This window comes from Arvicanthis niloticus, chromosome 21 (assembly GCF_011762505.2).
Source record: "Arvicanthis niloticus isolate mArvNil1 chromosome 21, mArvNil1.pat.X, whole genome shotgun sequence".
In the NCBI taxonomy this organism is placed as follows: Eukaryota; Metazoa; Chordata; class Mammalia; order Rodentia; family Muridae; genus Arvicanthis; species Arvicanthis niloticus.
In genome coordinates, this window is record NC_047678.1 from 39,687,281 (window position 1) to 39,712,825 (window position 25,545).

A 25,545-nucleotide genomic window follows, 5' to 3' on the forward strand; every position below is an offset into this window, starting at 1 on the left:
GAACCGGAGCGCAGAAGCGCGCGCGCCTGGAAGCGAGACCCAGAGAAGGAGCGGGAAGCAGAGCGCAGCCGCCGCCGGGCCCTGCGCGCCCCGGGAGCGCAGCGCGGCCCTGCCCGCGGGCTCCGGGTGTCCGCGGGGCGGCGCCGCGGAACATGACGGCGCCCTGGGCGGCCCTCGCCCTTCTCTGGGGATCGCTGTGCGCCGGTAAGGACCCGGCGCGTCGTGGGGGTGCGGGGACCTGGGGCGCGCGGTGTTTACCAACAAAGGGCGGCCCCGCGGCCTCGGCGCCGCGCCACCTGCCTGGGATCCGGGTCGCGCGGGGCGCTCAGCTCGCGATCGTAGAGGCGAGCTCGCTCGTGCCGTTCCTCTGCGCGATTCTGGCTCGCAGAGGTGCTAGGTGATGAGGGAACCTGGAACGTCAGGGTCGGGGTTCAGGTTCCGCGGTCGCGCGGACCCCAGGGATAGAGCGAGGAAAATCTGAGCGTGGGGAAGGCGGCCAAGCGGGGCGGGCATCTAACCGGGGGGCGGCTGGGTTGGGGCTGCTCGCCCCTGAGAGTCATAGGTGTGGAAAAGCGAAGCGGACGGCTTTCCACAGCCCGCCCGGAGTCCTCTGCACCCCGTCCCGCCACTCTGCATCGCTATCCTCATGCGAGTGGCTCCTACCTGCAGCGGGCCGCAGATGCGCCCTCGTGGGACCGCTTTTGTTTTGGACAACTGGGAGTGGAGAAGGGTTGAAGAGGCGAACCAACAGGTCTCAGATCGCTCCGGCCGGCACGTGGCGGGCGTGAGTGACCCGCGCTCAGCCCGCAGGCGGCTGCGGTTTATGGATAGCTGGTGCGCGTCTGCTTGGGAGTAGGACGTGTGGGTGTGTACGCACGAAGTTGTGCTGGGAAAGCGCTTTCTCCCCCAAAGCCCAGGCACTGATTTCTCTCTCCGGATGGTGCTGAAGCGTGCTCAACTTTGTAGGAGCTCCTGGGCGGGTTTAGGGCACTTCAAGGAAACGTGGACAGTCGGGCATTGAGACTCTAGAGAAAAAATCGTGGAGATTGGGACCCCTGGTGCCCGGTGGCCGGGGCTCTGGGTCCTGCGCGTCTTTGTTCCCAACCCCCATTACACATGCAGCTCGGGTCCCCTGCCGCCCGAGGTGGCAGCAGCGCGGAGTCCGGGAAACCCGCGAGGGGCGGGGCCGGGAGTGCAGGGGAAGGGCTGGGATCCCCCTTGCAGCTGCGGGGGTGGGTATCCCAGATGGCCATTGCACCCCCTCACTGAGATCCTCACTTTCAATCTTTTATATTACAAGGTAGTGAGGGTTCGCAGTTAATTCTGACCCCGAGAGTTTCCGTGCGAGCCCGGGTGCGCTAGAACAGGAGTAGGAACCAGAGGGCAGAGATCCGCTTCTTTGCTACCCGAAGCCACTGTTGGGAAGCGCGGTTTAAGTGCTGTCCTGGCGTGGTAGAGGCAAAGTGGTGTGCAGGGTGAACATTTTGTTTCTTTCTGCCACTCCCCGAAGGGCTGCTCTTGAGACTTTTCTCCCCAAGAACGAGGGCCTGGAAGTGATGGAAAACAGTAGTCTGCTCTGGGGAGGGCAGCAGCAGGCTGATCCCACAGTACACATAAGCCCTCCAGACATCTCTTTACTGCCTGGATTTCTGTTCCTGGGCATGTGCCTTGTCCCTTTTAACTTTATGTTTGTTGAAAGCATCTTCTCAGGACGGTAGGCTTCAGACTAGAAGTCTGTACCTCACTGCTCCAGTTTGTCCCAGTTTAGCCTCACCGGTCACCTCCCATTTTGGGGCAGGGTGAGAGTGGGTCCCTGGTACCTTGTCTACTTACTCTGCATTGTTTGGGGTAGAGTGCATAACAGAATACTGAGGCACGTGTTCTGACGCAACCTGTGGTTCTGCCCTCGGGGAAGACAGAGTCACCTGTGCTGTGGTGGCTGCTGCTTTCTCTTTTGAGGAAATGGAGAACTTTGAAGGGTTGGGGTAGAGCTGGCTTTCCTGTGCCTCTGGCTTCGGAGATCTTTCCTTCATGTTTCTGGCTTGATACTCAGAATTACCCAGCCCTGTGGTAAAAGGAAGAGATATGTATACTGGTGCTGCCAACGAGAACATGGGCTCGACGAATATACTCAACTTAAAAATTCCGAACAACCGTGTTAGTAAAAGAAAGAAGTAGCTGTGTCTTTAGTGTCTTCTGGCTGCTTTAATACCATAGGACTCTGTGTTTCAGACAGCAGTTGGAGCTGGAGAGATAGCTCAGTGGTAAAGCGTGCTTGCTGCTCTCGCAGGGGACCCAAGTTCGAGTGCTAACACCTACCTACATAGTAGTTTACAGTCACCTGAACTTCACTGTCTTTGAGGGTCCCATGCTGTCTGGCCTCGGAGAGCACCAGGCTTGAATGTGGATGGATACACAGACATAGTTGGAGACAAAAAACACTCCTAAGATAAGTACAGTTAAAATATCCATATATAGTTAAAAATCAGCAGTGCTTATTTTAACACAGTTCTAGACCAGGGTGCCTTAAGAGAGCCAATCCTACAGAAAGGATCCCACCCTCACAGTCTAATCCAACCTTACTGCTCCCTAGAGGTCCCACTTCCAAAGACTTTTATGTTATTATTGGTGGTTAGAGCTTCATCATATGAATGTGGGGGGGGGCAGAGGCTTGTTCTTTTTCATCGTTGGGTAGAGTTAAGTTAACATGAAGGTTGGTCATCTCAACATACATAACTATAATTAATGAGACGGGATTTTTTTTTTTTTTTTACGAGACAGGATTTTTCTATGTAGCCTTGGCTATTCTGGAACTCGCTCTGTAGACCAGGCTGGTATGGAATGCCTAGAACTCTTCCTGCCTCTGCCTTCTGAGCGCCCTGATTAAAAGTGGGCATCACCGGTTTTTGCCCTGGTAGAGACATGAAAAGAATCAACGTGCGGTATGCATCTTTATGGAACACCTCCATCCCAACTTTGCACACTTGAAGCTCTCTGTAGTCAGGTTCGGCAGAGCCGATGCTGTAGTGGACAGCACTGGCTGAGAAAGGCTGGACTGATGCTGTAGCTGGGAGATACGTCTGGAAGTCTTTCTAGATCTGAGGCTGGCACAGTATGCCCTTGGGAGACTGGCATTTGGCCTTGCATTGCCAGTGGCCATCCAGGCACTCTATCCTCTGACATTTGTCTCTGTCTTTGGGGTTCGGAGCAGAGAGCTCTGCAGGGTGAAGTTCAGCAGAAGGGCTGGAGCTGTGCTAAGAATGGTCGCAACAGTTCCTTACTGCCCAGAGGGGTTCTCATAGGCTGGCCAGGGACACCAGGATGTTTCCTGTCCATTTTCTCTGGGCGGAGGTGTGTATGAGTGACCTATGGTCTTCTGGTCCATTGTAGTGGGAAAGACCAAGAACAAGGGCTATAGAATCATGTAATTCCCTCCCCAGAGTGAATGTCCTTTGCTCTCTTTCCTGACTGCTGGTCTTCCCAGGCTGCGTGTCTATCAGGCGGCCTTCCTTTGGGAGGAGTAGGTACCCTCCTCTGCTCCCAGAGGCTCTTACAGAGCAGCTGTGATCCTTTCCTGTCCTCCCAGACTCTACAGCTGAGTGAAGACACGAGACCTGCAACCCTTTGGGTGTGTCTTGCTTAGGTAGGCTTTTGCAGTGTACCCATGTGCTACTACTCTTCTTGGCACCCACAATCCTCCAGGTCTCTGGACTCTCTCTGGCAGTTACTTAAGGCCTTTCTATTGCTTGGAGCACAGGGGAAAGCCCCATTGTCGCTTGTCCTGATGCTCTGAGAATCTAAGAAAACAGAACTCCAGAAAATATAAATCGGGGCTGACAGGGGCACTTGTGCACCTCTGTGCGCGCGCGCTCGTGTGCATACGCCTGTGTGCACATAGTATTCCACATCCTTTGTGGGCTCTGTAAAATCCCAACTGCCTTGCAGTCAGTCCTCCCCTTGGGACAGTCTGACCCTAGAAGGTTGTGTGTGTTGGATGTATTCCTTAGCCTGTTTGGTCTGTGGACATGTCCTTGCCTTTTCTTCTGCTACTTGTGATTCTGCCTGTCACTCTGTTTCCATGGTTTCTTCCCTACCCAGGAAGCCATCTCTCCGAGTGCCTATGTATTTAGCTCTTCTACCTGAGAGGTCAGTAGTGGACACAGGATCCACAGCACCTCAGAGCCTGAGTTCAGAGCCAGCTCCTAACCTGTTACCGTGGCCTGGGGTCCAGTGGCTTGAGGGAGAAGAGCAAATCTGGATCATCCAGGATCATTCCTATTTTCAGTCATACCTCCTCCCTGTGTGTGTGTGTGTGCGCGCAGGCTCTGTGTGCACCCATGTGCATATACCTGTGCATGTGGGTGCCTCTGTGTGTGTGTATGTATGTACCTGTTCATGTGAGTGTCTGTGTGTGTGTATGTACCCGTGCTTGTGAATGTCCATGTATGTGTATACCTGGGCATGTGAGTGAGTGTGTGTGTGTGTTATGTACCCGTGCATGTGAATGTTCGTGTATGTGTGTATGTACCCGTACATGTGAGTGCCTGTGTGTGTGTATACCTGTGCATGTCAGTGTCTTTGTGTGTGTATATACCAGTGCATGTGAATGCCTGTGTGTGTGTATACCTGTGCATGTCAGTGTTCATGTGTGCGTATATTTGTGCATGTGAGTGTGAGTGTGTGTGTGTATGTACCTGTGCATGTGAGTGTCTGTGTATGTACCCGTCCATGTGAGTGTCCATGTATGTGTATACCTGGGCATGTGGGTGTCCGAGTGTGTGTGTGTGTGTATATGTGTGTGTGTATGTATGTATGTATGTACCCGTGCATGTGAATGTCTGTGTGTGTGTATACCTGTACATGTGAGTACCTGTGTGTGTATATCTGTGCATGTGAGTATATGTACCCATGCATGTGTCTGTGTGTATGTACCCATGCATGTGTCTGTGTGTGTGTGTGTATGTACCCATGCATGTGAGTGCTTGTGTGTATGTGTGTATACTTGTGCATGTGAGTGTTTGTGTGTGTACCTATGCATGTGAGTGTCTGTGTGTATGTACACGTGTGTGTATATACCCGTGCATGTGAGTGCTTGTGTGTGTATATACCTGTGCATGTGAGTGTATGTACCCATGCATGTCAGTGCCTGTGTATATTACCTGTGCATGTATGTGGGTGCATGTCCAGTCTAGAGAGCATCATCAAATGTCTTTCACAATTACCATCCACCTTGTTTTTTCTTTTAAAAGCATTTTGTTTTAGCTTGTGGGTGTGTGTCACAGCTCACTGTGTTTGTGGAGGTCACCGGACAACTTGTGGAAGTTGGTTGTCTCCATAGTGGGTCCTGAGAAATCAGACTCAGGTTGTCAGCCTTGGTAGCAGGCCAGCCTTTACTGCTGAGACATCTTGCTGGCCCCCACTTCTTTTTGTGTCAGAGTCTCTCTGACCCTGGAGTTCACCCTTAAAGCAAGGATGATAGATGCTCAGCATACTGCCTGGCTTTCTGTAGGGTGCTGGGATCCAAACTCTGGTCCTTGTGCTTGTGTGGCACACACTTTGTCAGCTGAGTCATGGTCCCAGGCCACACTTTAGAAGACAGTCCTGGGTTAGGGTCTTGGCTGCGTGGGCTTTTCTTAGAACAGGGTTTCTCAAACCTTGACAGCAGGGGCATTTTGCACCTGTGGATTCTGTTTATTAGGAGGACGGTTGATGACAGTAGGGAGGCAGGCCTGTGCACTGCAGATGCTCAGCTAGCTCAGCTCAGACCTTGGTGAGTGGAAACGACTCTTGACATCTCTGAGGGTAGGGGTGAACCATGCTTAGGTAGGCTGGGAACCAGTGGTCTAGAACATTCAGCCTTTATTGGGGTACACAGTTGTGGGAGATGAGGGTAATTCATCTTTCTCCCCCTGGAGTCAGGATAGGGAGCTGGATTCTCCCCCCAAGCTTAGATAATTCTTGCATCTCTGAACCTGTTGGAGTTTGTGTTTGGTTCAAAATCAATGGTCCAGCAGACCGGCTGCCACGGAGGAGAATCCTGGCGTCCTTGAGTTTTCCCAGAAGTGGTTCAGGTTTCAGGGAGGCGGCCCGTTGTGGGTGGCCGGGCAGCCTGCCTGCCCGCACCCGCCCACCTGCTTTGGCCTTTGCCTTGAGGCTGGCACTTCTGCCTCTCCCTCCCACAGAATGTCAGGAAGTGCCTGTTGGGGCTCTGCCTGCCTGACACCCCCTTTCTGCTCACCTGGGATCTGGGTGAGCCCAGGCTGTACCAGTCTGCCAAGCCTGGGGGTCGTAGCAGGATTCTGGCATGCCCTTTCCTCCCAGTTGGCCTGCCCTGTGGCGCTCCGAGGAGCCACAGCGGCTGTGGGCCTGGAACTTCCAGACCCAGGATGCCAGGGCAGGGGGGCAGCCTCACCCCAAAGGTATGGGCCTGTCTCTTCCCACAGGGCTTGGGAGGTCTGTGGTGGGAAAGCCTTGCCTAAGAAAGCTATATTGCTGTAACCTGTGACAGACAGGGGTAGCTTCCACAGAGGCCCGTTTGCTGGCCTCTGCAGGCAGCAGCTCCCTGTGGCTGGCCCATATTCTTTTTATGCTTGTGTTATACAGAGGATTGTGGGGGACATTTCTTTCTGACCTCACTCAGTAAGACAACTTGAAGCTGTTTACTGGTGGGGCATCAGGGTGGATACAAGCCTTGTAACAACCATTTCGAGTTCTCCACATCACCCCATTAAGTGTTGCTGAGGCCCACCTCTTCTGCACTCTTTTATTCCCCCCTGATGATGTGGTTGCTTTCCTAGAATTTATGGGTCTGGCCCCTTCCATGCCATCCCCAGGTTTTTGCTCTGGGCCAGACCCTCTTATCCTGTGTCTTTTTTTGTCTCATTGTTGACCAGACTTACAAATGAGCCCTAGGCCCAGAGGTGGTTGCTCCATGCGGGTCTGCTGGTGGTGCTTCTGGGTACCCAGGTTTTAAGGGTTGGGAGATACTCCTGTCTTCAAGTTGGTCCTTAAGGTCGGCAGAATACTTCCGATAATGGTAGAGATTGGAAATCCACAGATCAGGTCCGCTGGGATTGTACCAAGAGTCAAAGTTGCCTCCTCCTGGCATGGGACTAGTCCTGGCTTCTGGTCTTGGATAATCCTGTTCTTTCCCATCATGCTGTGCACACACATGTGCCGTGTTCCAGACCCTCTCAGGGCCTGGCAGCTTAGCCTGGTGTTTTCATTCATGGACACGTGATATTGGAGAGAAAGCCTGGTCCACTGGGCAGGTCTGTTGCCCTCCTCCCTAGGGAATGTTCAGGAGGGGCCTGGCCTGCTGGACAATAGGGCTTCTTCTCCTTGGTTAGTTTCTGGGCTACAGCTGAGGAGTTTTGTGAGGCAGAGCCAATGCTCTTGTTTGTAAACGTGTTCCTAGGCATACTATTTCGGTTCTACCTCTGAGAAGCAAGGAGGCTAAAATTAGTTCTGGGGAGGAAAAGAAAGGCTGTTGGAAACTCAAGCCCTTGGCTGGAAGGTGGAGGAGAGGCTGTTTCCCGGTGTTTGTGGTTGAGTATTTGGGAGGATGTGAGCAGACCAGCTGTTGTCTGTCCATCTGAGTGGAGGGAGGGATGCCCTCCAGATCTGGGCCAATGAAAGGAAGCAGGCGGCTGACTTGGGAGCTGTCTAGGCTGTGCGTGCCAGGGTGTTTTTTTCTGCTCCTGCAGTGGTGCGAAGTGTTTCCGGGTGTGGAGACAATGCTGTCTGATGTCCACCTTAATGCCAACTCTTCTCACCTTCTACCTTCGACCTGAATGTTACCTGTCCATTGATTCAGAAATCTCTCATGAGTTCTCAGGCTGGCAGCCAGGGGTTAGAGAACATTTCTTTTGGATATTTGGGAGGATTTCCTTTGTGAATTTGAAGTGGGGTTCAATAGGAGTCTTGTCTATGGCCCAGGCCCTTTGGGAGATCTAACTTCTCTTCATAGAACATGTGGGTCAAGGTTCATTTACCAAATGGTGTAAGAACTACAGGGACACAGGGTTAGTTGAGAAAGGTGAGTGACTCCTGCCTGAGTGGGGGTGGCCTCTAGGTTTGCTTCCTGTAAGCTGAAAACCTTTGCACACAAACCTTTTACCCAGGGGTCTCCTGGTTAACCTCTGTGCAGAGCAGAGGTCACATGAGCCTTATTTTCTTTAACTCTTTTTAACTTTTATTAAATTTATGGCTGTTTAAGTAACACACATGATTTAGGCTGTTAGTAGGTATGGCCAAGGTCTCAAGTTGGGTGTGGCAGTACATGCCTGTGATTCCTGTTCTTGGGAGAGGCAGGAGGATGAGGAGTTAGTTAAAAGGTCCTCCTGGGTTGTGGAGGCTGTCTCAAAAACAGATCAGAAAACAAAAATGTAGGGTCTCCTGAGTAAGCTCTCCCCCCCTTAAAAAAGTGATTTATTTTTGTGTATGTATGTGCATTTTTGTGCGTGCACACACATACCCTTGTAAACTCTTATGCACTATGTACAAACATTGCCACAGAGGTCAGAGTTGAATAATGTGTGGGAGGTGCCACGTCGTGCATGTGGAGTTCAGAGGACAGCCTGTGGGAGTTAGCTCTTTCTTCCCATCTTGCCTAGGATCAAATGCAGGTTCCAGGTTTGACAGCTAGTGCTCTTTACTTAGGAAACCTTTACCTTATCCTTTGTTTTTTTTAGCCCCCTACTGGTGCCACTGTTGAATGTAGCTGGATTTTGCTACTTTGTGGATGCCTCTTTTTCCCACCCTTTATTTCACTCCCTATTACTAGATAGGAGAGAAAGGATACAGGGGAAAGAGAGAGAGATCCCTGAATCTGATTTCTTCCTTTTGTTTCTCCTTTGAGCACGACTACTAACAAACTGAAACAAACCACCTTGCCCAACCCCCCAACCAACAGCCACTGACCCTGCTTTATGGGGCCCTAGGATTTATTTATATACCCTCTGAAAACTTCCCAGAATTCCAAAGGTCACAATTGCCCAAACTATTTGCGGCCGGCGAAACCACACCTCGGCTAGAGCAACCACACCTCGGCTAGAGCATGAGGCAAATCATAGTCAGCTGCAGACGTTGGAAGCAGCCCCACACCCCCACACCTGGGAGTAAACCGATAACACATTCTTACTATATTTCTGTGTTTTAAAGAAACCAAAATTACAGAATTATCACTGTTTCCCCCTCCTGCTTTAAGCCATTACTTGTGTGTGTGTAAAATTATAAACAGACGTTTTCAATGAACTTAAGTGCTTTTTGGGTCAATGGCCCAAGGTTTTCAGGAGAACTTTTCCTGCTCTTTCTGCTGGAGTAGCTTTGCCTCTGACATAGGGAGACAGTAGCAGTTGAGCAGTGCTGTCACCTTTTTGCATAAGCCATAATTTTAATTTCTCCTTTGAAATCTTCATCTATAATTTTTGGATGCAAGAGTTTTGGGAAGTCAGTCAGTCTGCTCCTTCCCAAGATCATTCCTACAATCCCTGAGGGCAAAGGACCATAAAATCCAGTGGCTATTTTATAATGTTAAATATTGGGAGATACAGGGAGATGTTTATCTGTGGCCAAGTCTAGAGCCACACTGCCTGCAGTAGCATGCATTAAATCTGCAATACTGAGCGGAAGTTTTCCCATTTGCACATCACTCCTTGGCTGCAGGACCTCGAGCTAGGCCCCCAAGGCTGTTTCCCTGCGGTAGGAAATGACCTTGAGTATCTCTTCTGGACCTACACCCTTTGGTCCAGTGGCAGCCCTTGTCACATCAGCTGCACACCCCTGGAAGCCTAGGTGGTCGTTCTGGTTTCTATTTAGACAAACCATTGCCCTTAGAGTTAGATGCCTTGTTCACAGTTTTGTTGCAGGTGACCATATTTCCCACAATTAAAGCACTTGGGATTTTGAGATCTGAGACCTTCAGCTGCTTCCTCACAGTCTCTTGCTAATGAGTGCGTTTCTGGAACTGGAGACACCTGTCACTTTGGTATCTGAGAACTGTTAGCTATAGCTTGACATATGACATTAGCATGGTACACATTAGAACCAATATCAGTCATGCCCTTATCCACTCATCCGTAGCTGCTGCTCACACCTTTAATGCTCTGGTAACTTTTTTTTTTTTTTTTTTTTTTGGTTTTTCGAGACAGGGGTTCTCTGTGTATCCCTGGCTGTCCTGGAACTCACTCTGTAGACCAGGCTGGCCTCGAACTCAGAAATCCACCTGCCTCTGCCTTCCAAGTGCTGGGATTGAAGGCGTGCGCCACCACTGCCCCGCTTTTGTGTTTTTAAAGAAGCCAAAATTCCAAAATTGTCATTGTCATTGGTCGTAGGCATAAGGAATGTACCGAAGTCTGTGGTGACGAATGAAGCGTAGCCTGGTGTGTGTGGAGTGGGTGTAGAAGTGCTTCATATATGCAAGGCTCACTGGCTAAGGACACTGACCACTCTTAAAGGACCCAGACCTGAGTACCAGCACCTTCAAGGTGCCTCCCAGTCATCTGTAACTCCAGTCCCAGGGGATTCAATGCCCTCTTCTGACCTTTATGGGTACCAGGCATGCACATGGTAACACAGACATATGTTTAGATGTTTAGGCAGAACAGTGATACATAAAATAATGATTTAAAACCTTTTTCTAAAGATGGAGAGTGTAATTATGAATGAGAGCTTGATATTTCCACAAACCCAACGCACTTGTACAGTCAGCATCTAGATCAAGTCTCCTCAAACTCCCCTCCCGTCTCGGGTTCTCGGGACCGCAGTCAGGGCCGTGTGAATACCAAGTGTGCTCTGAAGCCTTCTCAGCCCATGCTCGTTGCTGCGTCTGTCCCTAAGGGTAACTAGCTACTTGACTCTGGCAGCATAAACTGGTTTTGCTTGTTATATTTTATATAACAGTATTTACACCTTTAAATGGTTTGTGTGTGTGAGCAAGATGCCTTTTAAATTCAGATCCATGTAGGCAAGCTTTCTAATACACATATCTACTAAGGTTTTGTTTTTGTTTTTTTTTGTTTTTCGCTTTTTTACTAAGGGCAGGAATTAGATTACTATGATTGATCAATCAGTTGATTGATTGACTTTTCATACAAAGTCTTACTATAGCCTAGACTGGCCTGGAACTCATTTTGTAGCTCAGGCTGGCCTCAGATTTATGGTGAGTCTCTTGCCTCTGCCTCCCGAGTGGTGGGATTAAAGGTGTGGGCCACCATGCCTGCTTTACTCTTTATAATAGTCACAAAAACTTCTCAAGTGTAGAGGTAGACTATGCTTTATTGGCCTCCTGTTGGTGGGCTTTCTGATTGTATATTATTTATGTAGATTGACGAGAATAACTCTGGGAACACAAGATGTACGTATTTTGCATTTTAATAAGCACTGAAAGTAACAGGTGGTGTCAGTAGGTGTGGAAGTTGGTGACGTGGTGACCCTCTGGCAGAGTGTAGGCTTCTGAAGGTATGGACTTCAACTTCAACTTTGGAAATATTTATTTTTAATTGTGTGTATGTGTATTGTGTATGTTGTGTGTATATGTGTATGTTTATGTATGTGTATGTAAGTATGTGTGTATGTATGTATATATGTATGTGTAGGTGTGTATGTGTAAGTGTGTATGAGTGTGTATGTATATTGTGTATATGTATGTATGTATGTGTGTGCATGTGTCAGTCTGTGCTTGAGTTCTAAGAGCAGTACATGCTCTTAATGTTGGAGCTCTCCCTCCAGCTCTTCAGTACTATCTGTCTGTCTGTCTGTCTGTCTGTCTATCTATCTATCTATCTATCTATCTATCTAGAGACAGGTCTCACATGGTCTTTCTGTGTAGTCCTGCTTGCCCTAGAACTCATCATGTAAACCAGGCTGGCCTAGAACTCATAGAGATCCAATTGCCTCTGTCTCCCTAGCGCTGGGATTAAAGGCCTGCATCACCATAACCAGGTGCCAGTACATTCTGATAATGGGCAGATGGAGGAAGAGTCTGTTTTTGTTTAAGATTTATTAATTTTATTATTGTATGTTTATGAGTGTTTTGCCTGCATGTATATGTGCATGTCTGATGCCCATTAAAAAAAGGGGGGAGGGGCATAGCCTTTTATGTTAAGGATGGACTTAAGTACTGATTGACAGCTCTGAGCCTGTAAGTGGAGCTGGCCAGGCTGGGAGACCTGATTAGGCGGTTTTTGGAGCCAGTTAGGTTCTGCTGAGGAGGGTCTTCTGGTGTATGTGTGGATAGGCTGGGTCCTGGAAGTTGCAAATAGGAAAGTGCTGAGGGCCTGTGTTTGGTAGGCCCCTTGTCCTTCAGTTTCAGTTGTGACTCAGGCCTGCTCCTTTCTGCCCAGTTCTGTTTTATGCCTCTAGGAATCAGGTTGACACTGTGGGTTTGGGGCAAGGCAACCTGCAGCCTCCAGTTGTGAGAGCCTCTGAGGCCTGACTGGCCTAGGAGGGCTAACGAGCCCGCCTTCTGCCTTTTTACACCACTGTTACAGTGACATCTGGTACCACAGAGTGCCAAGTCTTGGATGCTTCTGTGGTGGGACTCCCACTACCCGGCTCTGTCCACAGCCAGCTGAGGGCTCCGCTTGGTCAGTCCCTGCTTCTCCGTCTGCTCTGCAGCTCTGAATCTTCCTCTCTGTAGGTTCTTTTATTCCTTGAGGCTTAAGCTTTAGAAAATTTCCCTCTGTAGAGGAATCAGGACATGCTTACAACCCTTGGCATTCACCTGGAAGTATGCTTTCTCGTGTTCTTTAGGAATCACAGGGATGGCTGAGGGCCCTGGACCACACCCTGTACTGTGGAAGGGTGGTGTCAGACTTGTTTATGAAGCTGGTCTAGAGGTGACATGAGATGTCTTGGCTTCCTCCTGTCACTTTGGAAAGTGCTCTTGGACCGTCTGTGGCATTTATAGTGGAAGAGTGAGCTGAAAAGCCCCCATGGAATGCTAAGAAAAGTATAGTGAGCATCATCTCACAGTGTAGCCACATGGCCGCGTGTGCGGCACTGGGAGGGAAGAATGTGAGGGCACCAGAGGCAGTTGCCACCACCAGTCACAGGTGCCCCATCCTGGGCTGTGGGCATTGTTTAGAGCAGCACTTCTGGCTCTTCCAGAGGACCTGAGCTCTGTCCCCAGCACCCACATCTGGTGGCTCTCAAACTCTTGTACCTCCAGCTCCAGGAGATCTGCAGCCTGCTCCTGACAGCCTCCATGGCACCTGTACACACAGGGAGAGTATACTCTTACACACTTGCAGACACAGTGAGTATATTCTCTTACACACACACACACACACACACACACACACACACACACACACTCTTGTTAAAAATTGCTCGTTGCTTCTGTCTTGCCCATTCCCATAATTTAGAGATACGGGTGGATTCAGTAGATGTGAAATTGAGGTTAGGGTCCTTTTGTCCTAAGGCTTCCTTGGCATCTTAACATTTCGTGAGGGCATGCAGCCCATGGCTGAGAGAGCAACTAGATAATGGAATTACCTCAGCCAAGAGGAAAGGGGGAGGGGAGTGGGAGCAGGTGCAGTTCCCTCTGAGACTTTATAACTACAGGCATGACCTGGAAGCTAGAAGTTCATATTATCCTGTTCTGGGAAACTCTAAATCAAAATGAAAGGTGTTTCAGCCCATATGGGGTTTGGCAGAAGCAAAACTGGTCATCTCTCTCCGGAAGGTGGCATTTCCACAGAAAAGGCCCCATTTGGACATAAACTCAATATCCAAAATTCAAAATATGAGGAAAAAAAATCTGCCTCAGTGAAAGTCATCAGAAACAGAGGTGGTAAATTTTAAAATTAGAGGAGGAGGATGCTGGAAAGAGCTTCTAAGAGCACACACTACTCTGTGAAGGGCCAGAGATCCGTTCCCAGCACCCACGTGGCAGCTCATGATCACCTGTGATGGGGGGGGTGCGTGCCTCTGGCCTCAGTCACCTGTACTCACCTGTAGCTGGTCTTTGCTACTTTGTGGGTCCTTCTTTTCCCACCCTTTATTCCCCTCACCCCTGCTTCACTTCCTATCACTAGATAGGAGAAAAAGAGGAGGAAGGGTGGGAAATAGGGAGAGAGAGAGAGAGAAAGAGAGAGAGATAGATTTTTTTCTTGAGCGCAACTACTAACAAACTGCAAACAATCCCCCTGAACAACCAACAGCCACTCACCTCGCCTCTTAAGGGCCCTAGCATTTATATACCCTCTGAAATACCTGGGATTAAAACAAAACACATTTTTATAATATTTCTTTGTTTTTAAAGAAACCAAAATCCCAAAATTGCCATGACACACCTATACTCATATACACAATTTGCACACCTTTAATTCAGCGACAGATGCAGGTGAATCTCTGAGTTAGAGGCCAGCATGGTCTACAGTGCAAGTTCCAGGATAGCCAGGAATACACAGAGAAACCCTGTCTTGAAAAAAAAAATCAAAACTAAATAATAATAACAACAACACAACAACAATAAAAGTAAAATTTAAAAAGTAAGTTAGAGGGGGATTCAGAGACATCCAAAAAATAGAATATAAAATTGACCCAGGGTGATGATGGCTGAGGGGATGGTCCAGTGGTCAGGAACATTTCTGCCTTTCAGAGGAACTGACTTTTGTTTCTGGCACACACAACACATGTGGGGTTGTCGGTGAGTGTGTGTGTGTGTGTGTGTGTGTGTGTGCGCGCGCGCGCGCGCGCACGCGCCTGTGCCTTTTTCTTTTCTTGGTGCTGGGCATCAGACCCTGGGTTTCATGAATACTTTGCAAGCCTGGTACTGTTCTTAACAGGCAGAGGGATCTCTATGAGTTCAAGGCCAGCTTGGTCTACATAGGGAGTTTCAGGACATCCAGGCTTACAGAGAAACCTGTCTTCAAGTAGAAAATTAAACTAAGTAGAAGAGATACACAGATGAGATGCAGTAAAAGGGAGAAACAGTGCTTTGGAAGGGAGGTCTTAAGAAGTTTACCAAGTGACAAACTAGGGCTGTATGAAAAGGGGTTGGGGGGATGGCTGATTTCCACCTTTGGCTGGACTGGGTTAAGAAATGACACGTTTGGATGTGTCTGAGGGTATTTCCAGAGAGGACTCCAGTTGGACTGAGGAGGGATGACCCACCCCTGATCAGGTACTGGACTAACTTACCCGGAATAAAGAAAGCTAGCTGAGGACCGGCTTCCTGTGTCACTGTCTCCCTGCTGTGATAGACTGTGGGCCCCAAAAAACCCTTTGTCGATTTTAAGTTACCCATTGTCAGGTGTTTGGTCACAGTGATGAGAAAAATATCATCGGATGCTGCTATTTGTAACAGAACACCATTGCTACACCACACACTGAACGGTTTATTAGCAGTCGAGGAGGCTGGTGTGGCTCTAACATTCAGGGAGGACCTTAGAGCTGTCCTGTCCTTTCCGTCAGTAGAAGGGGCTGGATGGGTGCTGTTCATAACCCACTCTGTGATTAATCCTTTCATGAAGAAAGAGTCCTCATGAGCCAGTCATCTCTTAGGAGACCCTCATCCTCACCTGTCCAACCTCGTCCAATCGGGGATTAAGTTTCCAATAGAAGTCTGGGTGTGATGACACTGGAATCCAAGGAGGCTGAGTCAGAGGGATCACAAGTTTGAGGCTAGGCAGGGCTATCGAGGAAGATTGTATTCTAAAAGAATAAGCAAAGAAGCAAAACCCAAACATTGGTAGCATTTGGACTCCAAAACAGTAAGAGCTCTGGTGGTTACCGTTTGCGTGTGAAATGTCCCTGTGGACTCGTGTCGGAACACTGTTCCTGCTGGTTGCGGATGTTTTCAGAGGTTCTGGAGCCTTTGAGAGTCAGGGCTTAGCTGGAAGAAGTGGATCATTGCTGATGGCCTTAAGGTTTGATAGCTTAACTCTACTTCCAGCCTATGCCTGCATCCTGAACCACCACAGTGAGCAAGCAGCCTTGAGTGCCTGCCCCTGCCGATGTTACTGGTGGCCTTACAGTCCTATCCTCAAATTCCTTGCTCCCATCAACTGATGAGTTAAAATAAAGCCTGAAAAAGGTAGCTGGCTAACATACGTAGTCCCAAGCTCCCATTATAGCAACAAGAAAAACAGTCTTGGCTGTTTTAGAGATGTTTAGATGATGTTTTAGAGATGTATACAGACAGCAAAAATAGTGAATACTGAGTATAATCTGTTAACAGTTTATTCCCATGAGGATTTCATATTAATGAAAATTGAAAGGTGATGGAGTTAGTCCAGTCACTTCAGGGAGCAGTGGTGGAAAGGCTGATTAGCGTGGACGCAGAGTCTAAGGCACACTTCACAGGCTAGCCAGTGCTAGAAGAGAAGGGAACTCCAGCTTCCAGGTCACAAGTGGCAGCATGGGATATTTTAAAAGGTAATACATGTTGCTCAGTGGTAGAGTATGTGGTTAGCTTGCATGAAGTACTGTGTTTGATCAGCAGACCGAACTGCGGGAAAGAAAAGGAACAAATGGAGATTGGGATAGAGGAAATACAAATTTAATCCTGAATGCGGTAGGACTCGTGTCTGGTTTTGAGGAAGCATTAGATTGAAGTGTATACAGTAAAAGTGGGCAGAGAGCTTTAAAACAAAGGAAGGAAAACATAAATTGTGAAAACACCACAAGAAATGTTCTAGGCATGTTAGCACCAGATAGATAAACTCCCCTAACCACCAGACAGGGTTTCTCTGTGTAGCCCTGGCTGTCCTTGAACTCGCCCTGTAGATCAGGCTGGCCTCAAACTCAGGGATCTGCCTGCCTCTGCCTCCCAAGTGCTGGAGTGGACTAAAGGCGGACAGCATCACCTCCTGGCTCTTCGACAACATGAACAGAGATGGTTACCGTGTAGCTATACACATGTTATTCCCACAGCATAAGGAAAAGGCGAGGAAACAGGAAGAAGGCTGAGCAGGTGTTACCAGGGGAGTTTGGCTGGTGGTGTGACTTACTTGGTGGGCTGCTCTGGAAACTGGGTCAACTGTTTTGGAGAAGGATTTGGCAGGATGTACTGAGTCAAAGTTGCTTAGACTCGGCATTTCCAGGATGAGAGAGAGGAAATGCTCACCAGGGCTGTAAAGATGCTTTGTGATGGCTTTGCTCACAGGACAGCTGTACATAACCTGAGGGCCAGCCTGTGAACCAGGTGAGGTCACACTGGGCAGTCCCAGGGCTCCAAAATGTGGAATTTCAGTGTGTGGCCTGCAAAGAGCCTGAACCTCTGCTTCAGTTCTGTCATATGTGAAGTAGCCCATTCAGGGTTCTCCTTCATTTTATAGTGCCTGGGGTGTGGCATGAGCTAGCCAAGTGCCAAGTGGATGTCAGTCTGGATGACATAAAATACAGATGAGGTCAAAAAGCAGAATTTAAATGGTTTGGTTCTCTGGAGTAAGGATTTAAAGGAAACTTAGTTTATGGGTATTGGTATTTTGCGTGCATGTGCACCGTGTGTATGCAGTGCCCCTGGAACTAGAGTTACAGGTGCTTGTGAGCCACCATGTGGATGCTGGGAGCCAAAGCCATTTGTTAAACCAAAGCATAAGTGCTTGTAAATACTGAATCATGTCTTTAGTACTATGGTGAAGGATTTTAAGATAAACTGGAGGTCTGTCTGTCTCTCTCTCTCTCTCTGTCTCTCTCTCTCTCTCTCTCTCTCTCTTTCTCTTTCTCTCTCTGTGTATGTTTCTCATGCTCCAGCCTTTCCCACCCTTTCTCTTTCTTCTGTAGGTTCCCCATCCCTAGCCATCCTAGTTGTGGTCCTGCGGACTGATGGAAATGTAGCTGTGTAGGGTTCTCTCTTGTTGGGATGGTTGGGGAGGCAGGGCCAATTGGGGAGACTCCTGACCTGGCTGCCGGGCTGTGGGCGGGAGGCCTTCATCTATTAAAAGGCTCTGTGGCCTTGTGGTTGGAATTTTGCCATATGCTATAAATAGCCAGTGTGAGAGTGTGAAGAAATGGAGCCAGGAGGAGAGAGGAAACGGGAGGCCCCCTGGGTCTCCAGCTGGCAGTGGCCTGGGTGTGGTGTGGGAGGGGTGTGGAATGTCACATGGGATGCAAAGCTTCCAGGCAGCCTTGGTGTGAGGTCTGGACTGGAAGGATCACCACAACCCTAGGAGGCAGGTGCTGTCAATCACCTCACAGAGAGTGGCTAGGTGACTTGCCCCAGGCATACAGCTGTGAGGCATCCACCGGAGTTGGAATCTGGCCAGCTCAAAGCTGCTCTGCAGGGTTGGCTATGGGTAGGTCTGGTCAGTGGCTCTGGTGAGCCATTGGTTCCTACTTGGAGCCTTCGTGTGGACCTCAGGCTTCTCAGCTGGGATCCTATGGTAGTGCTAGAGGGGCTGGTGCCTGACAGCAGCCTGGGGGGGAGGAACTAGGCTAGGCTCAGGCCTACTCTGTTTGTTGCCCTTGTGACTCCAGGGGCTGATTGTGGTCTGAATGGAGGTGGACACTCTCCTGAGTCGGGTGTAGGTCAGAGGTGGAGCAGACAGAGCAGGCACGAAGTCCTAGGTTCCATCCTCAGCGACTATAGCAGGTGTCTTACTTCATGTTGAAGCCATCCCTCCTCCTTGTCTCCTTCCTTTCAGTATGCCCACAGCCTTCTGCCCGTGGTCTGTCCGCCCCATCTGCTAGGTATGGACTCATTCTAGCACTCAGTAGCTCAGGGTCAGCCTTCCAGACTCGTGGGGGAAGCTGAGCATCTGGGAAGCAGTTGCGAAGGACACATAGGGGTGGGGTGTTCATGCTCTGCCAGCATGCTTTCACTTCCCTCTGGGGAGCGCTTGGGTGATCTTCCTCACACACTTTGTGGGTGTCTCAGAAGTTCCCCGCTATTGTGCCTGCTGCTGTGCACTGGGACTCCAGATGGGGAGAAGGAACTGTGTCCTCCCTAGACTTGGGTTCTTCACTTAGCTCAACTACCTGTTCCTGCCCCCAAGTAACCAGGGCTGGCTCTGGGTGCCGCCCTGGCTTAGGTTCTCTTTTCCGGCCTGCACTCTTCCCACAAACTAAAGCCCTGTGTTTGAATAAGGTCCTGGTTCCGAAGAAGCCGGTGCACAGCCCTAACTGAGCCCTGCTCTGGACATGGAGACCCTTCTGGGCCAGGCTGAGTTCTAGCCGCCTGGCAGGTTGTTACCAGGGTCTAGGCCAACATGATCTGGCATGGTTAGGGCTGAGGCTGGGTTTTGCCATTCTGACTGGGTAACATTTTGACTTTGCGGGTCCTATCTGGAGCCTTGAGATTGGCACCTTGCCCAAAGCTGGGCCTCTCTGTAAGGAGCCTCTGCCTGCCATGTTGAGATGCTGTGAATGTGGCTCAGAGCTACTGTCTTGAGGGTTCCTCTCCCTGCTGCATTGCCAACCTTGGGTCAGGTAGGAGCCCCCTCCCTGATTCCCCTCTGGCCTCAGGTGGGTTATTGGAGAAAGCTGGGGTGTCAGTGGATTGAGGTACAGCAAGGCTGATTCCCTTTAGGGTATCTGCATAAGGTTCCATCATCGAGGTGTTGTTGCATGGGTGGTAAGGGGACCGGTATTGAGGGCAGAGGGGTGGGTAGGCATCTTCTGCAGGCACCTTCAGCACGGTGTAGTCTCCAGGACTGGTTACAAGTCACTGGGCCTTGCTCAGCCTCTCTCTTCTCTGGCGCAGGTTCCGGGCGAGGGGAGGCTGAGACTCGGGAGTGCATCTACTACAACGCCAACTGGGAGCTGGAGCGCACCAACCAGAGCGGCCTGGAGCGCTGCGAGGGGGAACAGGACAAGCGGCTGCACTGCTATGCCTCGTGGCGCAACAGCTCGGGCACCATCGAGCTGGTGAAGAAGGGCTGCTGGCTAGATGACTTCAATTGCTACGACAGGTATGCTGGGGTGCATTTCCCCCTGCCATAGCCCCACTGCACTTGTGCCATCCACTGATCTCAGGGTATCTTCTGAGGTACTGCCCAGGATCCCAAGCCCCTGTTCTGGTGTTTGCTCTCCTCAGCTTGGGCAGCATTTCAGTGCTTGCCTCTCTCTCTCGGCCTTGGGTCATTCTTCAAGGGATGTGGGTTCACCCTACCTACTGATGTTTCTGAAGCTACTCTCCCTGAGGGGAGGGGCCCCGGATAGTCTTGCAGTCCCTGTCCCTGCTCCAGAGTTTGTAACGGGGATTCTGGGCCTTCAGGCAGGAGTGTGTGGCCACTGAAGAGAACCCCCAGGTGTACTTCTGCTGCTGTGAAGGCAACTTCTGCAATGAGCGCTTCACCCACTTGCCGGAGCCTGGGGGCCCAGAAGGTGAGGGGCCTGTGGGAAGGGGGTCTAAGTGTGGCACTCTGGAGCTATTGGGGAGTGTTTGCAGGGCCTACTGGAGTGTTAGAGTGGGCGGGCTGTGTGACACAGGGCTCCATGTGTCCCCCAGTCACGTACGAGCCACCTCCGACAGCCCCCACTCTGCTCACGGTGCTGGCCTATTCGCTGCTGCCCATTGGAGGCCTCTCTCTCATCGTCCTGCTGGCCTTCTGGATGTATCGACATCGAAAGCCTCCCTACGGCCATGTGGACATCCATGAGGTGAGACAGTGCCAGCATGGGGCAGGGAGAAGGGATGGCTAGGCAGACTCCTTTAAGCCCTTGCTTTTCCAGGACCCTGGGCCTCCACCCCCATCCCCTCTGGTGGGCCTGAAGCCACTACAGTTGCTGGAGATCAAGGCTCGGGGTCGCTTTGGCTGTGTTTGGAAGGCTCAGCTCATGAACGACTTTGTGGCTGTGAAGATCTTCCCACTTCAGGTGAGCTTTTGGGGGTCTCCAGACCATCTTCTCTCACTGTGGTCAGTGTCTGAGTCTCTTCCCCCCAGGGTGGTCCAGGATTCTGATTCAGCAGTGACAGTCCATCAGAGGATTAGGGTCAGACACTGTCAAACTTTGACTGGTGTTGGTTTTGGGATTTGCCATTAATTCCATGTTGTATATGCAGTTTATATGTTTTATGCACATACAGGTTTATGTGTGGAGGCCAGAGATTGACACTGAATGATTTTCTTTATTGGACTTTTTTTTTTTTTTTTTTTTGAGACAAGATTTCAGTATGTAGTCCAGGCTGTCCTGGAACTTGTCACATAGACGAGGCTGGCCTTGAACCCACACACACCAAAAAAAAAAAAAAAAAAAAAAAAAAAAAAATCCACCTGCCTTCACTTCCAAAATGCTGGAATTAAAGTTGTGTCCCACCATGCCTGGCTCTCCACGTCTCTCTCATGTCTGGTCCCCGTGGAAGCCAGAAGGGAGTGTTAGGTCCTTGAGGCTGGAGTTACAGACAGTTGCAAGCCACCATACATGTGCTGGGAATTAAACCTGGGTCCCCAGGAAGAGCAGCCAGTGCTCTTAACCTCAGAGCCATTTCTCTAGCCTTTTACTTTTTAAAGTTTTTTGAGGTGCTCAGGGTACTTAGCAAGTCAAGCGCTTGCTGTCTGATACTGACTGAGCACCTCACTCAGCATTTGTAAATCAGGGCGCTGTCGTCAGCTACCCCAGAGACTGCTGTTGGCCTGGTTCTCCAAATGCATCTTTTGATGCTGAAGCTAGGAAACCAGGGGTTGGGGGTGGAGTAGGGTGTGTTGGGGTGGCTATCCTGCTGTGGGGCTATGACTGTGATAGGACTGAGCTGCCTCCCTGCCTCAGGACAAGCAGTCGTGGCAGAGCGAACGTGAGATCTTCAGTACACCTGGAATGAAGCATGAAAACCTGCTGCAGTTCATTGCTGCTGAGAAACGAGGCTCCAACCTGGAGGTAGAGCTGTGGCTTATCACAGCCTTCCACGACAAGGTGAGCAACATCCCAGAAAGATCCCACGGTGAGACAGGTCCCAATAGTGGTTTTGTGGCGAGTTGATCCCTGTCAGCCACACTTCTCACCCTGGATCACTTCTATGGCAAGAATCGCCATGCCGCCCGTTCTGCATATTTGCACTGAGGCATTCCTGCTGGGCCTGGGTTGTGTTGCATCCTATCCTGCATTTGGAGCCTTTGCCCACAGTCTGCTGCCTTCTCTTAGGGCTCCCTTACGGATTACCTCAAGGGGAACGTCATCACGTGGAATGAACTGTGCCATGTGGCAGAGACGATGTCACGAGGCCTCTCGTACCTGCATGAGGATGTGCCGTGGTGTCGTGGCGAGGGCCACAAGCCTTCTATCGCCCACAGGTACCTAGCTAAGGAGCCCCTCTGCACGTGTGCTGCAGTTGCAGAGAGTGCCTCTGATTCCTTGAATGTACCTGTGGTGTGTCAGAGCAAACCTGGCTTTCCTGTGTGCTGGGAGATAGCTAGCTTTCCAGGCCAGTGTTCTTGTGCCCTCTGCTGGGCAGAGGAGAAAGCGCTGACTCTGTTACTTCAGAGAGCTGGCTCTTCAAATTCTCTGATTGTGGTCAAAAACATTTTGTATCCGTAAGAGGACTCTACTTACCTAGTCTTTGTAGGTTATGCCTGCTGATGTCTGCTGGTACAGAGCATGTGTGTTTTTATGTGTCATCATGATATCATTATGTCTACAGTCCCCTGGGGAATTGTATACAGATGATTTAAAAAGGCAAATGAAATGATAGGCGATTACAAGTGTTTAACCTCACAGAGCTCTGAATTAGGATCTTTTAGGATTTCTGAGCCACGCTTTTGTTAGTTTGTTTTGCTTGGTTTTGGTTTTTCTAGTCTAGGCAGAGTTAGAGTGCCTGCACCCACTCCAGCATAGGCCTGCCTGTGTGGCTTTAGCAGGCTGATTCTAAATTCTTGTTCACATTCCAAACATTTTAAACTCTCAGAAGACCTGTGTGCCATGCCCTGTGAGAATTTACGGGCTGGCTTTTCGTACTGTGGTATAGGGTCTGCCCAGCTGCCAGGGTAGGACCTGCTCCATAGGTCCCGGCAGAGCCTTCCAGAACTCCCAAACTGTTTTATCTCCTGCCCCACAGAGGTGGGGATGGTTTGACCTGGGAGCTACAGGTCACAGACCTGTATTTCGGGAGGAGGATCATGATCAGTCATCTCAAGGTGGCCTGGGTCTTGATGGTCTCCACAGGGACTTCAAAAGCAAGAATGTCCTGCTAAAGAGTGACCTCACCGCGGTGCTGGCCGACTTTGGCCTGGCTGTTCGGTTTGAGCCAGGGAAGCCTCCAGGGGATACCCATGGACAGGTAAGGAGTCTGGGCAGTGGGAGGAGGAGCTGGCACAGAGCTGATGCTCTGGGCTCAGCTGAAATGACTGTAGAGCTACCTGGGAACTTAGGAACCAGGTTCTTGGCTCACCAATAGAGAAACCAAGGCCTGGAGGTTAGTGAGGCTTCCTCCAGCCAGCTGAGGGATCCAGGCTCAGCGTTTGGGCTCCAGCAACTCCTCCTCATACTTCTGTTGTAATTTTATTTTTCCAAAATATATCTTGTGTGTGTGTAAGGGAGTCAGTTTCTTTTTTTCCCAACATGTGGGTTCCTTGGGTTGAACTTGGGTTGTATGGCTTGCAACAGGCACCTTTGCTGCTGAGGCACCTACTTGCCCTCAGTTGTAGTTATTAAGCAAGATTAAAATAAAGAGAAAGGTGCTGAGAATCCCAGCCAGATACCTAGAAAAGGCTATGAAAATTCAGCCAGCAAACATCCTGGGAGAGTCTCTCTCTGCTTTAAACATGTTCTCGACAATTTGTTTCAGCCTTTTGATTTTTTTGCTTGTTTATTTAGTGTGTATATTTCTGTTTCCACATGGCATTTCTGGGCATGGAAGCCCGAGGTAGCCACTGGGCATCTTCCTTGATCACCTGAAACCTTGTTGATTAATACTGGGTCTTTCACTTGGACCCAGATCTCACCAATTAGTCTAGCCAGCTTTCTCTGGGGACTCCATTTCTGTCTCCCATGTGCTGGTGTTGCAGGAAGGCTGCATTTATGTGGGTTCTAGATAGCCAAGCTTTCATCTTCATGTTTGAGTGACAGGTGCCTTAGGAGCTAAGCCATCTCTTTATCTCCCCCTTGTCTGTTAGAGGGTCTCTCTCTCTGTAGTTCAGGTTTGTCTGGAACTTTTGGTGCTCCTGCCTCAGCCTTCTGAGGCTTTGCTTTAGGCACCATCAGAGTAAAAAGCCTTAGAGTAGCTTGTTTGGGACGTTCTAGGGCCTGTGCAGCTGTCTAATAAGCACTGCCTCCAGGTCATGGTATCATTACAGTTATCATCAGAATCTTAATTCTGCTTCAAACAGGATGGAGCAGGGCTTTGGCTTCAAGGCTTCATGCTTAGAATTCCACTCTTACCCAGCCTGGTGCACATTGCTTCTCCCAGTCGAGTGTGAATTCGAGTGTAGCTGGTCTCTGGAATTCTGTCCCTTGTCTTCCTATAGGTTGGCACCAGACGGTACATGGCCCCTGAGGTGTTGGAGGGAGCCATCAACTTCCAGAGAGATGCCTTCCTGCGAATCGACATGTACGCCATGGGCCTGGTGCTGTGGGAGCTTGTCTCTCGTTGCAAGGCTGCAGATGGTGAGTGGTTTGACAGCCCTGGCTACCCTGGGTTGGGGGCTTAGAGCTAGGCCTCGGGTGATCCCATCAGCCCCTTGTCACTTAGGGCCTGTTGATGAGTACATGCTGCCCTTCGAGGAGGAGATTGGCCAACACCCTTCACTGGAGGAGCTTCAGGAGGTAGTTGTCCACAAGAAGATGAGGCCCACCATTAAGGATCACTGGCTGAAACACCCGGTGAGGGGACTGGGTTCTGGAGTCTACGAGGGTGTGAGGACTGGGTTCTGGAATCTACAGGGGTGTGTGAAGGGGACTTGCCTTGTAAGGCAGGAGTCTAGGAATGAGGAGCGAAGGTTGCCATGTACCCTGGATTCTAGGGACATATCCCAGACGTTATGGGGAATAAGGTAGGCTCTGATCTCCTTCTTGTCCTCACTGTGGCTCAACTGGGAAACGTTGGGCAAAGCTTTGCGTTGGGCTTTGTGTTTATTTGACTTGAGTCCCAGTGTTCCAAGATGAACAAGTACATCTGCCTGCAGGGAGTGAGAGTTCTCTTCTTGGAGTGAAGTTTAGTGACTATTCTCTTGGTCTCTGTGGGGTGAACCGCGGGAGGAGAGGAGTCTCAGGGGCTGTGCTGCAATTTGCATCCTGCTAATTTTACCTGTAATGGCTGTGACTGGGCCATAGGCCCTTCCTGATCCTCTGACACTGGCTACCCTCACTGAGTAGCCCTAACAAGGGTTCTTTCCTCCCTCTCCCTCTTCTGCAGGGCCTGGCTCAGCTCTGCGTGACCATCGAGGAGTGCTGGGACCACGATGCAGAGGCTCGCCTTTCTGCAGGCTGTGTGGAGGAGCGGGTATCTCTGATCAGGAGGTCGGTCAACGGCACTACCTCGGACTGTCTCGTCTCTCTGGTGACATCTGTCACCAATGTGGACCTGCTCCCTAAAGAGTCCAGCATCTAAGCCCAGGACACTAGCGTCTCTCCAGACTCAGTGGATCTGAAGAAAAAAAAAAAGGAAAAAAAAAAGTTGTGTTTTGTTTTGGAAATCCCATAAAACCAACAAACACATAAAATGCA

The 25,545-nt window shown here is 50.0% G+C and overlaps 1 protein-coding gene across 3 annotated transcripts; it reads left to right on the forward strand.

Moving 5' to 3' along the window:
* Acvr2b (activin A receptor type 2B) lies at positions 1-25,545 on the forward strand. Of its 3 annotated transcripts, none has more exons than XM_034484398.2 (11): positions 1-204; positions 19,652-19,859; positions 20,165-20,274; positions 20,399-20,550; positions 20,623-20,766; positions 21,658-21,801; positions 22,030-22,178; positions 23,047-23,161; positions 24,348-24,486; positions 24,572-24,702; positions 25,235-25,545. In XM_034484398.2, exons 1-11 carry the CDS (start codon positions 153-155, stop codon positions 25,427-25,429), a joined length of 1,539 nt encoding a protein of 512 aa, XP_034340289.1. In that variant the 5' UTR covers positions 1-152; the 3' UTR covers positions 25,430-25,545. The 3 variants fall into 3 exon arrangements, with proteins under 3 accessions (XP_034340289.1, XP_076774238.1, XP_076774239.1); XM_076918123.1 differs by lacking the exon at positions 1-204 and adding an exon at positions 6,175-6,419; XM_076918124.1 differs by lacking the exon at positions 1-204 and adding an exon at positions 6,175-6,419 and having other exon boundaries at positions 20,423-20,550.